The sequence below is a fragment of the Varanus komodoensis genome, unplaced genomic scaffold (assembly GCF_004798865.1).
Source record: "Varanus komodoensis strain SLA01 unplaced genomic scaffold, ASM479886v1 scaffold105, whole genome shotgun sequence".
NCBI classification, from domain to species: domain Eukaryota; kingdom Metazoa; phylum Chordata; class Lepidosauria; order Squamata; family Varanidae; genus Varanus; species Varanus komodoensis.
In genome coordinates, this window is record NW_025335297.1 from 120767 (window position 1) to 138361 (window position 17595).

The following is a 17595-nucleotide window of genomic DNA, read 5'->3' on the forward strand; positions in this document are numbered from 1 at the left end:
CACAAAGAATGGCTGCAGGAGGCCCGGCAACCAAAAGGAGAGGAAATCCACCCCCTTGCGACCACGAGGTTATGAGGTCTGCTCCTGAATCCCTTGCTAAAGCAGTTCAAGGGAAGTTATCCCTTTGGGGTGTAGAAGAGAGACTGAATGGCATAGTGGTTAAGAACATGGGACTGGGACTCAGACGACCTGGATTCCAGTCCCCGCTCAGCCATGAGGCCAACGGGGTGACTTTGGGCCAGTCACAGACTCTCAGCCCAACCCACCTCACAGGGTTGTTGTTGTGGGGATAAGATGGAGGAGGAGAATGATGTAAGCTGCCTTGAGCCCTTTGTAGGAAAAAGGCAGGGTATAAATTGCAAAATAAGTAAAATAAATAAATGGGGGAAAGAAGTCAGGTACAAAGTCATGTGAAGGGGCAAAATGGGGAGAGGGTTCTGGGTAGGGCTTTTAGATTGTTGAGAAGGGTCACAGCCTCTCCCACACGACAGACTTTCAAAAAGAAACTGGACAGTCATGGATGGTGTAAACTGGTGACCTGAAACAGCAGGGGACTGGACCCAGTGGCCTTCTTGGCCCCTTCCAACTGTACTGTTCTATTATTCTGTGCCGCATCCAACTGCCAAGCCTCTACAAGCCTTTCCTGTAGATGCAGGATATTTTTAATCCAGATCCGACTGGGTTATTTGTTGTTCATTTTCTCATTTCTGTTGGTGCTTGCAGTTGGCTTCATCACCTGCAGGAGGCATCAGTCACAAGGTGTCAGGTAGTGATCTGGGGGAATTACAGCAGAGGTGCAGGGCTATGAAAGGATGGATGGATGGATGGATGCAATAAATCCAGATCTATTTATTGTGTGAAGCCATTAAATTCAAGGGGTGGCCATGGACAAATCATTCTGCCTTCACATATCCTACCTCACAGGCTAAAAATGCCACTCTGAGGGACAAGCAGGGTGTTTAGACATAGTACTGTTGAGAATAAATCTTTCCACTATTCCCTTGTTTCCCTTTTGTGTCTTCTGTGCAGTTTATTCACCATCCAGGAAGTATAAGAATTCAGACCTAAACATGGAGTTTATGGGCTGGGGGAAATACTAGGTCATGATAGAAGGTATTTTTATTTATTTATTTAAAACTATTATAAGCCATCCTTATGCATGGCATCTCAGGACAGCTTACAATCATTAAAATCAGAATACACTAAAACAATCTAGCAGTAAGTAAATGACATATAACCAATAAAAAATAAAGTAAAAAGCGACTGTTACATTGAAATACTAATTTTTAAAATAACGGTTAAATAAAAGGTTTTGACCTGGCGTCAAAAAGAGTATAAGCTTGGCGCTGGGCAAACCTCTACCGGGAGCACATTCCAAAACCTCGGTGCCACCGCAGAGAAGGCCCTACTCTGAGTAGATGCCCTTTTCAGCTCCTTCAGGGAGGGTTCTCAGAGCAGGGCCTCCCTCACTGATCTTGAGGGGCATGAGGGCATATAAAGAAGAAGACGTCCCTTCAGGTATCCTGGTCCCAAATCATTCAGGGCTTTATAGGTCAAAACCAGCACCTTGAATTGGGCCCGGACTTATATGAGAAGAACAACCGGTCAGCATCCTGGCCGCTCTATTCTGTACCAGCTGAAGCATCCGGACCATTTTCAAGGGCAAGGAAAGTAGAGGGTCTGTTCACATATATGCTGAAATGCTCACAAGCAGCTGCTGAAGATGGTGGGCTAATTTGATTTGGTCAGGAGGGTGATGCTAAACCCCAGGAACTAAAAATTATTCTGTTGAACTGCATATAGGTTTCTACAAGCACTTTAATCACTTGAAGTGGCAGAAAACAACACAAATATTAGCCTATGGATGGCATACAGCACAAGTGGTGCACTTCTTGAGATCAGAGAACGTAGAAAAGTTACAGAAACATTTAAAACATAGTTCCTATCTTTGGAATACAACAGGAAGAACTGGAGCAATTTTCCCTGTGTAGTGTTATGCATCTGTCAACTTCTCTAAATAGCGTATATAAAATGCTATAAGCATTTCTCCCGTATTGTGTCCTTTGTGCATTTAATTGTCAGAATGCAAACATGTAAATAATAAAACAGAAGAAAGATGTCAGCTGGCATTCTGTCCCCCTTGGTAAATTTCTATCTTTACGGAGATCAACTCGCATGATTGTCCCATCAATGGAAGCAGCAGGCAGTTTCCACCAATGTGAAGATCTGCTCAGATCAGCATGGGGAGGGCATTTGCGGGCGGGCGGGGAAGGCAATAAGTGAAAATTGCCTTGCTTGTTCAGGCCCACAAGTTTATCAGTGGGATTATCATGCTCGTCATCAACACGCAGAAGATGAATCCATTGAGCCCCATATGGCAGTCTGTCCATCTCGGGCTCTCCTAGACATGTTTACTTAGAAGTACTCCCACTGTGTTAAGCAGGGCTTATTCCTCGGAAAGTGAGTATGAGAGTGTGTCTCTCTCAGGAAAGCCTAAAACCTAACACCATTGTGAAGAGCCCATTGTAACTTTTGTCTATTTTCATCACTCGACCTATTCTCAAGGCATTTTGTAAATAGCGATATAACAATGTTTAGCATTCCGAGCATCGAAAGCTTTTTACGTACATAATCACACTGGCCCTTTCAACCGTCACACAAAGGAAAACCAATATTATTCTCAGCATGTTTTCAGATGTCATGCAAAGGCTGCGAGAAAATCATTTGTTAAAACCAAGCTGAGATGTTTGGAGCGAAAACAACATTCAAACTGGAAACTGCCAAGCAGCTCATGCTTTATGAGCCAAACAAGACATTCCACAGCGGTCTCTCTTGACTATTTGTGCTTTGGAAATCTGCCAGAAGAGGAACATGTGAGTGGGGGCAGGGGTTCCCCATGCAAAATTGACGAACTTAACATAATGTAAGCTGCCCAGAGAACCTCACAGCTATGGGCTGCAGCATACAAGCGCGGCTAATTGTTTAAGAAATTGCTTTTTGACATATGAGCCTGCCCGGATCTTAAGATCATCTGCAGAGATCTTCTTCCAAGAGCCCCCCTTGAAAGAAGTGAGGAGGGTCGTTATGAGAAGGACGGTCTTCTCTGTGATAGCGCCCCGATTATGGAACTCATTCCTCAGAGAGGTGCATCTGGTGCCAACGCTTTATTTGTCCCGGCGCCCGTCCAAACCCTTTTTATATGCCCAGTTTTTTAATTGTTAATTGGTATCTTAATTATTTTGGTATCAAGTACTGGCACTAAGGAGTTTTTAATTGACGTTTTAATTGTTTTTAAATAATTTTTGTGTACACTGTCATGAGATTTTTCAGGAATGATGGTATTAAATTTTTTTTAAATTAAGAAATGTCTGTATTTTTCCTGTATGGGTTGAAAACAGCTGAGAAAAATGGGGCTAGAATATTAGCTGCAACAAGGAAGGAAACAGCTTTCGGTTTGTTTTCATTCTTTTAAAACAAACAAAACTATTAGACTACTAGTTGTATCTGTCATGTGCCCCTGTGGGTCTGAGGCACTAAAGGACTGGAGAATCAGGTTTGGCTCCAAAGCCAAATTCCAGTTCTAAGGCACTTCTGGGGCCACATGCTCCTGTAACCAGTCTAAAATGTGTCTATTTTGCAGTCTTCTCAAAGACAAAACTGTAAATTATTTGTTTGCAAAAAGTTGAATAACACAGGCAGAGAAAATTTAAGGGGCCAACTTCAAGACCAGGCCCCACTCCCCATATAGTAAGCCTGTGGCAACAGGGGTAAAGTCAAAGACAGCAGGACAAGGCCAACATATCAGAGTGCTTTAGTTTACAACTCTTCTTGCCAGTAGTTTCTTTGTTAGATTTTTATCCCACACTTTTCAATTTTAAAGAGCTCAAAGCAGCTCATGCCATTCTCCTCTGCTGCTCTCAGTCTTATCCCCACAACAACCACCCTGTGAGGTAGGCTAGACTGAGAGTCTGTGCCTGGCCCGAAGTCACCCAGTTGGCTCCACGGCTGAGTGGGGACTAGAACTGGGTCACCTGGTCCTGTTACACCTGCGCCGTTACACCACACTGTCCAACCCATAGGCTGTTTATTTCAGCCTCGTAATAGGGGGAAACTCCCCAGTGATGGAAAGTTGGGGAACATGGAGCAAGGGCATTGGGGGGGGCCTCCCTGGTCCCCGGGGGGCCACGCCAGGTGCGGCCTCTATGCAAACAGTAGCTCTTCTGAATATACTCACTCAACACAACCCATGTGAAAGGTGAGTGTAGATTTAAATAGCTGTGTTTCCTTTCAGGAAACTTGAAATTTGAAGGCAGCTCTGTTCCTATTTGCTACAGTGCATATTTTACAACCCAAATGGTGTTTTTACCATCTAAAATTGGAATGTGCCATTATCTTCAGCACACTGCTCCTTTCCTCTTCCTGTTATTCTGGATTGTTTGTTTAAAAAATTGGAGTCTGCTCATAGCCAGGATCTGTTTGTCCGTGAATTAATTAGTACTACTGATGATTCTAAAATATTTTATAACAACAGCTGCTGTTATTACAGTTAATGATCAGGCTGGGGTTGAGCAGACATGTCCATCTTCTCCTTTTTTAGGTTGACTTTACATTGGTGACATTACCTGGTTAAAATATTGCCACCAAACCGTATCCTTTAAGGGCAGTCTTTATGAATCTTTTAACATGTATTTGTTTATTTATCTATCTATCTATTTCCACTTCTGTGCCTCCCCATAACCTCAGGCTTGTCAGATGGCCTACAAGTCACTGTAAATCAACAATTACCGTCCTTTCTACTCAATCACATTGTTTGTTCGCAGTTAATTAAAATTCACTGAAGATTCCTCTAATCTCAAACAATTTTCTGAAACATTCTGTTCCCCTTTAACTTATATTTTCCCGTTGTTGTTATCCCCATTTAGAAGAAGTTGTGCGTAATACAGTTTCCACTTATCATTTTCTTTGGCTTGTTATCTTTCTATATAATTAGTTAGTCTTACCATTATTGCACAGTCAACTGACTTAATTTTCCAGTCTTCAATACAATTTCTTCTGCTTTTCGTTTTAAAGCAGTTTTAACTCTAACCACAATTATCATATACTTAAGTAGCTCTAGTCAGCTTAAGTCAATTTACTATATATGTTTGTATGTATATATGTACTTATTGATTCTAGTTGTATTTATTGCTTGTCACTCAGAGGGTTCTACCCCTAAAAGGGAGCTTAAAACTATTTTGAATAAATAACAAAGCATGCGGTTGTGTTGTATGAGAGGGGCTGTCATCCTTGCTCCCCTCAGTGCTCCAGTGGGGTCCCCCAGAATACCTGCAGCAGAACCAGGGAGGGGAAGCACTGAACCCCAATATGCCAACCATCTCTTGGGCATAGGAGAACCTCTAGGGAATTTAACCACAGTGTATGGTTAAATTTCCTGAAGGGTTTAGGGTGTTGTGCAAACAACACTCAGACAGTTCAGGTCCAGACAATACAATAACCCACACTCAAGGGTTGAGTATGGGTTATTGCTAAGTCATGGGTTATTCTGTTGTCTGAACACAGTCAAAATAAACCATGGTGAACAACCCACATTTCACAACCCAACAACAAACCATGGACTCTCTTATGGATTCTTTGTGATTGTCTTATTAATGTGGCCAGGTTCAGACAACAGGATAACCCACATTTCCACAGGATAACCCACATTTCCCTTGAGTGTGGGTTATTATTTTGTCTGAACCCAGTCGCTATTACATGGCTCTCTGGGCAGTGCCTCCAGGCACTCCTATGCTTACCTCACAGAGGCCTATCAAGGGACTGTCCTCCATTGGAGGCCCCCTCAAATAAACAATGTGCCCCAAGTCCCTTAGGGCACTTAAACGGCTCTGTGGGAACTATAAGTTATGGGCATCTGGAGCAAGATTCCTAACTCTTTGATCTTTTCAGTCACAAAGGGGACCCGAGGGGACCCTTCTTTCAGCAGCCCCTTGGTGCTGGCACAGGGAAGACAAACAAAAACTCTCCTTTGGAGACTGCCCTACACGGTTTTTTTCCTCCTCTGTGAATGAAATGCCACATCCAATGCTCCTGTGTCTGGCTGGAAGTGATTAAGAAGTAGCTCTTTCCTTTAACTCAGTGAGAAAACCCAAACCGCCACAACACAAGATAACCTTTTCCGGATGAATAATGTCTTTGCATTCAAAAGCCTTCACTCTCGCCGGGGGATTGTCATTACTGTCAAATAAATTGCAAAGCAGCGGGAACAAGGAGGAGAAAATATGGGGCTTTGTCTGCTGGGCATACTCCTGGAATTGCTCATCCTAGAGAAAGCGCATGGTAACAGCCTTGTTTTGGGGGCAGCTAGGAGTTGGGAGATCGAGCCCTTCCTGATGGAGGGCTCCATCCCTCCGTTATTCCACTTTCTCTTCCTTAATGCATATTCTGAGATATATTTTAAAAAACAGATAATATGGTGAGGCTTGCAAGTAGAAGGTTGCATTTTTCAGACAGCTCTGTGAACAAGGCTGGGTAGTGGCATGATAAAAGCCTTGTCTGGAGGTGCCTTGGGAAGTGGGTGGACAGCAGGAGGGAATCTGGGGAGACATTAGTGGGTGGGGAATGCTTGTTTTCAAACACCCACTGCCACTTGTGGGGCTCACCAGCAGGACCCGTGTGCTTAAGAGTTTTGTAAGCAGCAGACTCGGCGGGTGGAGGGCTGGCACCAGCCTCACGGGGAGTGAGGCCGTCACCTCCAGGGACTGCTGTGGGGTGTTGTGGAGGGGGCTCCTGCGACAACCGTTTGGGTGGCTCCTTTCTCTTGAAAAGCACAGCTGGGTGTTCCAGGCTACTTGCCCTGCGCTCACTAAGCTGGCCTGCTGACTCCAGGGGAAGTGGTGGATGCGGCCCCCATCACCAGCATCAATGTGAGTCCCAGATGCCAGTTCAGCCCCTTTCGGCAGGTGGGATGGGATGTGGGCATTCGATCCCTTCTCCTCAAGCATCAAAAAAAGTCTTGAGGCAGCCCTGATGCGTGTGGAGAAACAAACAAGAGGGCCCAGAGAGCCCAACTGTGGGCTAATGTGGTGGTATATACATTGAGATAACAAGTTCATTATATATATTTATCACACACACATGACTAAGTAATTAGAAATGAGGCCATGTCACTGCTCATGAGCAAATGTGGCACCTGTGTCTGAAAAATACTAGCATGGAAGAATCTGTTGTGATACAAGCAGTGAGTGAGCTGGCAGAAATATGAAGCTGAAAAGTAGATAGCCTACGTGCCATGGGGAGGCAGAATCAAGATGGCGGCGCAGCCAAGTGCGAGGGAGTCTTGTAAGCATAGGATGGGGGTGCAAGGGGTGGGAGGCAGTGGAGCTTTGCCTGAGAGGATGCTAATGTCTGCCTCTTTTCTCTGTCAGATGTCAGCACATACACAGTCACCCGCACTGCTGGGCAGCAGGCCTTACTTCCTTGTGAAAGAGTCAGCCATGATACCCGTTGGTTCTGGTTCCCTCTGGACACCAGATGTGCCAATATCAGTCAGGATCATGTGGAAATAACCAGGAACCCTATCACATTTAAGGTGACTCCTCTTCGATTCAACCAGCGCCTCTTCCAGACAGCAAATTCTTTACTCCTCAGGAATGTGGTCATGAGCGATGCGGGTACCTACATCTGCCTCCTCCCCAGCAATTCAGAAACTCGCACCATCCTGCATGTGACTTCGGGTATGTATCCCCTTCTGTCACAGAACCCACTTACCACCCCTCAAGTGACGCTTAATAATGCCATCTGTTGCAACAAGTATAGGCAGAAGGAGATCTCCAGTGGCTCTGGACTTCAGTTCCCAGAAGTCTGCCAACATGGTGAGTGGTCAAGAAGGATGGGAGTTGAAGCCTAAAACAGCTGCTTCCACCCCTGTGTTACAAGGTCAAGACCACATTTAAGTGAAGAAGTACAAGCTCCTCAGACCCTGCCAGCTTAAGTTCCCTGCAGGAAGCCACCTGCAAGTATCTGATAGCAAAAATGTACCCTGCCAGTAGAGGATGCTAGAGCAAGCCTTTCCCCTACTCTGGCACCCCTTTTGTGGGATGCTTTTGATACAGGGGTAGCTGCATCAGGTGGGAGGAGCACTTAAGGTATCCTGTGAAAATTGAGGTGATTCAGCCCTCTCAGGAGGAATGGGTGCCACATGATGACACAGGTCCGAATTTATCCAAGGTTAGGACCACTGTGCCCATTTAGAGAGAAAAAATCCCACAGCTCCCATGAAATCATCTTTTTGTCTAAACTATACATAGGATTACACTCTCACACACTTAGGGAGCAATCCTGTGGCCTCCTGCCAGTGCCTGGAAGGCCAAAGGATTCTTGGTAGTCCCTTCACAGCTACTGTAGGAAAACTTGTGCCAGCCCCCCACTCTAGGTAGTAAATGGGCCTCAGAGGAGGAAGAAAGTGGCATGCTGGGGCAGCAACAGGCTTGCACCTCCTGGAAGTTCTCAGGGTCAAATCACATGCGATGAGTAATGCACGTACTCCGCTGTGGGGGCGTTCTTAACTACAGGGTCGTGTGAGGAGCCCCAGTTTGTTTCAATACTGTAACATGCAACAGACTGGGGAGATGGTTTCCCCACTTTCCTTCCCAGCTGCACTTTGGAGAAGAGTCACACACTGCTCCCCCTTGCGAGGCTTTGAAAAAAGACCCTGGGGGCAAACATGGGAAGGTCTTGCCTGGGCCTCATGGGCATGCATGGGGGAGGCGAAGGGAGAGACTAGGGAACAAATAAGACTGTAGGAAAGGAATCAATCTCCCCTCCTCACACACTGGGTTCCCAGTACACATTTGGGTGCATGCAGTGCCTGCAGTTCTTTAAAGAAATGCGAAGGGCATCACTGCCAGCTCCTCCACATCATGTTCTCATCATACAGCTCTGGAACTCCTTTTGCCTGGATCCTGAATTACCCCAAATTATCATTTTCTGTAGTCACGTAAGAAGCAGAACAGCACAATCTAGGAAGGGGGCTCAAAGGACTGAAAATGTGTTCACACCCAGCAACTGAATTGACTGGTGTGTGTTGCAAAGTTGCCTGCCTTGTTGTGGGGGTGGGGATCACCTTTTTTGCACGCAGAAAGCCCCCGGTTCAATTCCTGGCTTCTTTCTTGTCTGTCTCTGACTTCCGGCAACTTTGGGAATGAGGGGCTTCCAACACGGTGTGTCCTTTACAGCCCTGCCCAGCTCCTGGGAATGGCATCCCTGGTCCTCCCATTCTCTTGCCCGTGTGTACTTTAGCCCTTAGGCACATCTCCCTGGGTGCCATCCTCACGACACAATCTTCTGCCCTCGACTCACATAAACCTCAGAACTCAGGAGCTTACACTCATCCGGTGCATGGAGGAGGCGCAGCCGTGGATTTGATCTGGACAGCCGTTCTAGATTTTATCTGTCTAGATTAAACTGGGATGGGCTGGGATGGAGAAGGAAGGAGCCTGGGGTGCACCAGGAATCAGCGTAAGCCCTCAGCCCCCTTTCCCTGGCAAACTCATTTGCGTCCTCTCCAAGGCCCAATGGCAAGTTTGGGGAGGCAGCCCTGCGGTTCTTCCCATGGCAACTGAAAGTAGGGAGAAACATGGACTCGGCCTTCAGCATTCCAGCTCGGAGGTTGCAAAACGAGCTCCCAGGCAGCCTCAGGAGGCCATAGGAATGTGCCCTCACTGTCTCGCCCCATTTAGCAGCTTCGATCATCCACTCAGGCCTTGCTTTATGTTCCTCCACCATGCGGAATAAGATTTTTGGGGAACAGAAGTAAGCTGCACATCTGCCGCTCCAAGGCTGTGGAATGGGACTCATCCCCACTCTGTCGCCTGTGGAATTAGCTTTCTTCTCCTCACTGGCCTTGAGGAGCACTGTGGTAAGGCACCTCTCTGTCACACTGTCTTGCTTTTAATTTGATGGGTAAATCAAATGTTCTTTCCTGATCACTTTTTAACATATTATATTGCACTCTATTTTTCTGTATACTGCCTTTTTTCTGTCCTATATTTGCTGTGAGCCAGTTGCCTTGAGAAAACAAGCTGAAAATATTCTAAATAGAGTATCACATCACTACCAAGAATCTTCCAGAAATGCTCCTGTGACACCCCAGTTTCACGCCTGTTTTAAACACCACTTTTGGCAAGTTATTTTTAAGAACAGGGAACATTAAGTATTATTTAAGAATGCCAAAGAAAATGCTTTTTCCACGAGCGTAGTGGCACTTTTCTGCTGCAGTATAGTGTCACCAGAGATTTTGTAGCAGAAATGCAGGAAAAGGAAAGCGTTTTGTGTACAAGATCTCAGTTTTGCAATCAAACTAAATACAGTAGCAGGGAACCTTTCTGCGGAGGGCATTCCACGGCCAGGATGCCACCCATGGAAATACGTCTCTCCTTAGTAGCCCCCCATCTCACTTGGTTTGACAGAGGAAGGAGGGCCTCTTAAGATGAACTTAGGGGCTGGAGAGTATTTCAAGAAGGAGATTACCCTTCAGGTAACACGGCCCCATACCTTAAAAGTGAATACCAGCATTTAAACTGGGTCCAGACATGGATGAGAGGCCAGCGCCCAGCCAGCTGGTATGTACCTGGGGCAGGGGCCCACCAACAAGGGAAGATGTCCACTAGAGCATATTTGGCAAGGCCCCATCAAACGTGGAGCCAACCCTTTCCTCTTCTCTCCTCAGGCTGCCACAACAATCTTTTTGTCTCTGCCGAGCCGCTGAGTAACTCCTCTTTCCAACTGATGTGCCATCACTGCCCTTGGAGGGGCAAGAAATATGCCTTTCGCTGGACCCTGAACTCAGAGCCACTGGGCAATCGCCGTTGGGCAAAAAAGAAAGATTTCGGGTCTTCCGTAACTTTGTATCCTTTCCAGGAGGTTTTCTGGGGTCGTTGGGAATGCCGTTCCCTTGTCAATTTTTCATGGGTCTCTGAAATCTGCTTGACTCCACCCAAAGGACAAAAGGAAGTAGGTAAATTTGAATTACACCAGAGAAGGCTCTCCTGCCTATGTGCAAAATTTAAGATGGCTCCTATATTTTAAAGAGTTGTATCGACAGGGATGGACAAAACTGTCAAATGTAGTTTCGCATTTTCCTGATGCGGTTTGTTCCACAAATGGTGCAAACCAATTTGCACATTGCTTTGCAAATCAAGGATGGAAAATGCTTCCAACCCTCCCTGAAGTCTTTGCAAAAAGGGGAGCACACAGTGGGACCAAGCCTGTCCCCTCTGCTCTGATTTTAGAGCAAAAAGGAGGTAGCTCATCCTGCCAGCGACTCCCCTTCCTTTAACCAGCAGCTGCATGCACAAGCCCTGAGGAGGTAGCACATTGCCTCTTGTTCATTTCCTGAGCCCAATTCTTTGGATGGGCTTTTGGATAGCCACTTATGCATCACCCCAAAAGAGGAAATCTATCACCCAAAAAGAGGTCAGAAGAGGATATGGATTTATACAAAATGTGCACGTTCTCATTTATATGTCTGCCTGCAAATGTAACAACAATGACTGCGATCTGAATGGAAACGCAATGCATTTCATTACAGTGGGGGAAACTAGGACCAAGGGAGCTGTGTGCCTACTAGAAGTGGGTGTGTGTGAAATTTGCTAACTTCACATCCTAATGCCAAGAAAACCTAATTTTAATTCTGTGCTCTAACTCTGTGGCAACCCCTTTTGGCCAAGCGGAAGCAGCATGGCCGGCTGCCACCTCTTAACTTGGGATCACTCTAGTCTTCAAGGCCAAAGTAAGATTATACTTGGGATGAATTTTCTCACCCACTGCAACCACACACTTCCCCTCACCAAGAAACCTCCAGCAGCCCTTCAAACAGAGGACTGTTCTCTGAACAGCAGAACACATGACCCACTCATGGAGTCGGTGGGGGAAGCCTATTTCTCCTTTCCCTAAAAGCTTAAACTGTTTCCAGGAGCTGGTGCAGGGACTGGCTGTTTTGACATGTTACTGTGAGAATGGCCACATATTAATTTCTGATTTTAAAGGGACCCCCACAATTCTTCAGCAAGAAATTGCTTTGGCTGAGCCCACCTCTTTGGCATCAACCCCCTGGGCAGATCCCACCTTCGCAAGGACCACAGCCGCTGCACCGGCCGGGCACGAGGTGAAGGGCTTTGCGCTCTGGAGCTGGGCACTGCTGCTGGCCGGGTCGCTCCTGGTCCTGACTGCTCTCGGAGTGGCCGGGTGGCAATGGAACTCACAAGTGGCAGCCAGGTGAGCCCTGGGACTTTTGGAGGAGGGATTGGTGGAGGAATTGGATTTCCGCAGTCAGGAATTTCCCCTTCCCCCATTTTGGGTAGCATTCCCCTATTCCCTTCCCAGATGGGTGGAAGTAGGCTTTGGTTGTCTAATGGTGTGAGGAAAATACACTGTGCATGCTCAGAGGCTCCTCGCCTTTATCATTGTCTCATCTAATATTGGCCTGGAGACTGGCTCTGGGCCACAGCCCTGTCTTTAGGATGCTCAGCCATGATTGGCATGTGGAAGGTTCCAGGGTTGAGCCCCACCACTGAAAGCATCAGGGCTGGGGAACAGAGCTCCCCCTGCGCACAGGGGTGGGCTAGCCGGACTCATAAGAAGCTGATTCAGGATCAGCCAGCATCTCCCGATCCTTCCTGGCACTCCGAGGGATGGAAGGCCAAAGCCAGATGTGGGACCCCACTGAAAAGGCACCCACATATGATGTCATCAAAGCGTGCCTTCCTTGATACTCCATATGTGGCTGGCACCAGCATGGTGGGAAAATAATATGAAGAAAGGGCTTGGCCCCCCAGTGCTTCTGCTGCTGTGCCATCCCTGGTGCCCTCCATATCTTGGGTCTAAGGCACAGGGCTTGCTGCGCACACTAAGCTCCCTGCAAGATTCAGAAGTCAGCGCAACCCTCTTTCTAACTTGCATGGAAGGCCTGTGTGCATAGGGGAGGCTTCCTCCTTCGCCCCTCTCCCCGCCAGTGTGTGGAGGACGGGAACGAGCCAGCGGGGACCTGGGGGGGGGGGTGCAGTAAGCCAGGCCCCCTCCCCCCGTTCATGCAATTGTGAAGGATGGGCAGCTGAGTAAAACTTGTGACGGCTTCCTGAGCTCGTGTCGGGAGGGGAGGAACTCGCTGTGGTGCCTTTCCCCTACCTGGTTTCCTCTTATCATGCCTGACTATTGGCCATGCTGGCTGAAGCTGATGGGAGTTGAAGTCCAATACCCCTAAAGAGCACCAGGCTGCGAAGGCTGCAATATGGGAAGGTACCATAAGGCTGCAATATGGCTGCCATTTGCACTCATTTCCCTGCATCCATCATCACATGTAACAACTGTTGCCTTTTCTTTCTAGGAAACACGAAGGCAAGGAGGAGTGGACTGGTAGGCCATTTTTTAAAATGCTAGTCTACCTTTGAGCCACACAAATAGGCCCAGAGATCAACAACATGACAAAAGACAAGTATATCAAGCCATTTAGTAAGAATAAGTCAACCAGATAAAAACCGTACATTAACCTGAAAACCAGTCAATTGCTGGGACAAATAAAACATACTAAGCTGGCCCCAAAAGGATCTTGTTGGTGCCATTTGAATCTCCTTTGAGAGGGCGTTCTGGATTTGGGATGTCACCACAGAAAAGCCCTTCCACATCCTGCATCCACAATATGCTTTTCTTCTCAAGGCACTCAGAAAAGGGCATCTCCAAATCATTGGCAGGTCTATATAGAAAGAAGTGATCTATTTATGAGTCCCAGGCTATTCAGATTTTTAAAGCTAAGCGACACTTAACAGCTTCATGGTCCAAGAAATGAATGCCTTTTCATCTGAAATTCATATGGCATGGCCTTCCAAACAAGGCCCAAAGCTTCCCTCAGTAACCTCATGAAAGTGTGTTAATTCAGAATATCTAAGGTATATTTCATCCCTCCCAGGAATAAGGATCCATAAGGTATGGATATGTGAACTCATCAAAACAGAATAAATCCAAAATGCTGATCAATATTCAAGCATTCCCTATGCTTATATGTAGGTTTATATGTGCGCCATAGGCTTATGTGCTATATTAAAAATAAATACATAAATAAAAGCAGAGGAGGGTGGCCCAATGAGAGGACTGGCACACAGAGAAGAGGTATGCTCACTTCCGGAAGGACCCATCCGAAGGGATGAGGCCCAGGCACGCTCTTAAGGGGGTGATTATTAGATTGGGTTCAACAAACCGTTCTGTGTATGCTCAGATTCATTCTGGGTGCTTGGTACTTTTTGGCCGGTAAAGAACACTTTGCAAGGAAAAAGGTCTGTGGCTTTTGACTGTGTGAAGGAAGAACCTCGGCGCCCAACGCTGCTGATGAGGGAGAGATGTGGGAGGGAGGGGGACCCCAAAATGCAGGCAGAGGGACTTTCTCAAGTGGCGTCCTTCTTTTGCAAAGCAGATCCTGACTCCAACTGGTTGTATTTCTCTGCTTCCGTGTGCTCTGCCAAGCTCTCACATCTCAACCACTGTTTCTTTCTCTCTCTTTTCATTCTCTTCTCTATGGTCTAACGCCTCAAGATCATGCTTCCATCAGAACAAATGAGGACACATTCGAAAGAGAAAGTCTGAATGAGGTAAATACCACCAGGCACCCCTGGAGCACACCATGGCTAGAAAAAGGTGGGGCAGATGGCAGACTCCAAGGGGCCCTCTTAAGCTGCTTGCTCAAACCAGTTTCTCCTTCCAGAGATCTGCTTCCCTTCATTACGCCCAGTTGCAACATCTTCAGCAGAAGTCCAAGGCAGTTCAGACTCCAGACAGCATCACGGTCTATGCAGTAATTGTATGAAACTGCATCTGTCATTTCCTACTTGCCTGCCTACGTCCAGCCACTGTTTCCTGATCTGCTTCCCGCTGAAGTTCTCCAGAAATGTGCTGCGTGGTCCCACCAACAGTCTCCTTGCTTTATTACCCCTCCCTCTTTAAGCAGAGGGACCTGCTCCCCTAAACACAGGTGCCTTCTCTCCCACTCTGGGTGCCTCCAGACAGGCCATGGCCTTGTTCACAAGGGGGGCAGAAGACGACAGCTCCAGTTTGTATCCCTCCGAGAGCAAGAGAGCAAGCCGAACCTTTCCCGCCCTGCTGCCAACACCGAGGTCCTCATGAAACCCTCTTCCCTGAAGCTGCCGTTCACACCAGCAGCCCTGCATGGTGCCGTGAGAGGTTTCCCTCCCGTGCAAGCAGCAGCCTCAGGGAGGCAGTGTTGGCAGGGCCGCAACAGGTGGGAAAGGGCTGAATCCTCACGTTTTGTTATAGATAGCATGCTGTGCCTTTGCTGTTGGACCGTCCTGAGACTTTTATGTATAGGACGGGGCATAAAGGGTTTAAATCAACAAATAAATAAAAAATCTCCCCCTTCCACCCCAGGAAAGCCCTCGGAGAACCAGCACCGCAGTTTAGGCTTAAGGAAACGTGAGCGGGGAATTCACTTCCGATTTCATTTGGTCCGGAGGGCAGAACCAGAGGGTGTTTGTGCTCCTGCCGGTTCCCTCCCCAAGCTGCGAATGCCACCAGTTCTGTGGTGCAAGCAGAACTCACCACTCCAACAAGAGCGATTTAGCACTTCCACCCGCCATAAGCGGAAACGCTCCTTTCTGGAAGGAGGCAAGTTGGCAGAACGTGCACAAGGGAGCTCTGCCCACCTGCCTCGCACTTCTGCGCATTGCAGGGCTTCCACCAGGAGCACCACATTGCCCTTGCACAAGAGATGGGCTAGCGCTGGGGCTGGCACGACCACTGCAGCAAGGATATAAACACTTGCTTGTGTCCATCATCCGACAGATGGGCAACTGCACCTGTACAGCTCCCTGCTTTATGACCCTTCCCTCCTTTTCCTTCTGTCCATCCCCCACTGTCAAAACTGAGGTGGAAATTGCCCCCAGGCTAGGCAGACGCAGAATCTCTTTGCCTCCAGGGCCATGCAGTGCCCCCCCCCCCCAAACAATGCAGCAGCGGAGCCAGCCAGAGCCAGTCAGCGTGCTGCTGCCTGTTGGAACCCCCTCGCCTTCTTTTTAATCATGGAGGAAAGCAGAGCATAAGCGAGGAAGGAAGGTTTTGGCCATGAACAATGCGATCCTGTGCACATCTGCTTGGAAGTAAGTCCCACTGAATTCAGTGGGATTTACTCCCAGGTAAGTGCGTGTGGGATTTCGCAGCCTGCTGCAACTTCGATCGTAAATGCATTACTACCACTACTACATTGCATTTCTATCCCACCTTCACTTCCTCTTGTGAGGAACCCACGGTGGCTGAGGTTGGGCCTCCACTCATTTTATCCTCACAACAACACCATGAGGGAGGCTCGTCTGAGAAGGAGTGACTGGCCCAAAGTAGTCTGACGGCACCCAGCTCTCTCTCTCATTCTCATCAGACCCAGGTAAGGCAGTTTCCGTCCTGAATCACTGCCCGAGCTTGATAATGGACTAGATGAGGACCAATGAACTGAAGCTCAATCCAGCTAAGATGGAGGTGCTGCTGGTGGGCGGTCTGTCTGCCCAGGCCTTCCGCCTGTCTTGGATGGAGTCCTCCCCCCACCCCCCCAAAGGCCAGAATCCATAGCTTGGGGGTGCTCCTGGACCCCAGGCTATCACTTGAGTCTCAGGTGGACTCAGAGGCCAGGAGCACCTTCTTTCGGCTACAGTTAATTCATCGGCTTGGGCCCTGTCAGGACAGACGGAGCCTTACCACAGTCACCCACACTTTGATAAGTTCTTGACTGGACTATTGCCCTTGAAGGTGGTCTGGAAACTTCAACTGGTGCAAAATAGGTTGACGTGGCTGCTGGGGTGAGCAAACCCACGCGCCCACCTCGCACCCATATTCTATCACCTTCATTGGTTGCCAGTTGAGCGCTGGGCCCAATTTAAGGTGCTTAGTTAACATAAAGGGCCTTGCATGACTTGAGAGCAGGATACTTGAAGGGCTGCCTGATCCTATATGCACCTACCTGACCCCTAAGATCAGGCTTGGAGGTCCTGCTGAAAGAACCATCCTCCAAGGAAGGAAGGAGGACAGCAAACAGAAGAAGGGCCTTCTCAGTGGTTGTGCCTCCCCTTTAGAAGAGCCTCCCGAGAGCGGTTCCCTGGTGCCTTCATGACACCCTTTTTGGCGCCTGGCAAAAACAATTTTATTTTCCAGATATTTAATAATTGATTTTATGTCTGTATAAATTATAATTTTTAATTTGAATTACATTTTAGAATGTTTTATATTTTAATTGTATTGCTTTTAACTCTCAGGTTACTGTTTAAACTCTCTGCTGTATATTAAATTGTATATTATATTGTTATGGTTTGTGTTTATGTAATGTCGATTTATTATTAATTGACTGTTAGATATATTTTTGTCTTATTGTTAGTGTCACTTATTGTTTTGATTCTGTGTGTCTTGTAATCCACTTAGAGAGTCCTGACGGACTACTGATTAGTGTAATATAAATTTAATAATGCATGAAGTCACCCGGTGTATTTCATGTCTAAGTAAGGACAAGAACCAGGAACTCCCAGGCCCCCTAACCGTGAGACCACACTGGCTCTC

General features: G+C 47.4%; 1 protein-coding gene across 5 annotated transcripts; it reads left to right on the forward strand.

The window, feature by feature from the left end:
- The first annotated feature begins 6231 nt into the window (after positions 1–6231).
- On the forward strand, positions 6232–17512 carry LOC123017914. Of its 5 annotated transcripts, none has more exons than XR_006413688.1 (7): positions 6232–6333; positions 7422–7730; positions 10724–11007; positions 12042–12270; positions 13379–13407; positions 14578–14633; positions 14747–17512. XR_006413688.1 is itself a non-coding variant. In XM_044419571.1 (7 exons), the coding sequence occupies exons 1-7, from the start codon at positions 6276–6278 to the stop codon at positions 14846–14848; spliced, it is 1071 nt and encodes a 356-aa protein (XP_044275506.1). In that variant the 5' UTR covers positions 6233–6275; the 3' UTR covers positions 14849–17512. The 5 variants fall into 5 exon arrangements, 4 of the variants coding, with proteins under 4 accessions (XP_044275506.1, XP_044275509.1, XP_044275508.1 ...); XM_044419571.1 differs by having other exon boundaries at positions 6233–6333; positions 10724–11011; XM_044419574.1 differs by having other exon boundaries at positions 6234–6333; positions 7645–7730; positions 10724–11011.
- Positions 17513–17595: the final 83 nt, after the last annotated feature.

What these genes read in the sequence shown, in the direction of transcription:
- LOC123017914 (XM_044419571.1), top strand. Translation starts at nt 6,276, where the DNA reads ATGGGGCTTTGTCTGCTGGGCATACTCCTGGAATTGCTCATCCTAGAG. An exon ending in CATCCTAGAGAAAGCGCATG is followed by an intron (nt 6,334 to 7,421) that starts GTAACAGCCTTG and finishes TTTCTCTGTCAG; the next exon opens with ATGTCAGCACATACACAGTC. An exon ending in CATCCTGCATGTGACTTCGG is followed by an intron (nt 7,731 to 10,723) that starts GTATGTATCCCC and finishes TTCTCTCCTCAG; the next exon opens with GCTGCCACAACAATCTTTTT.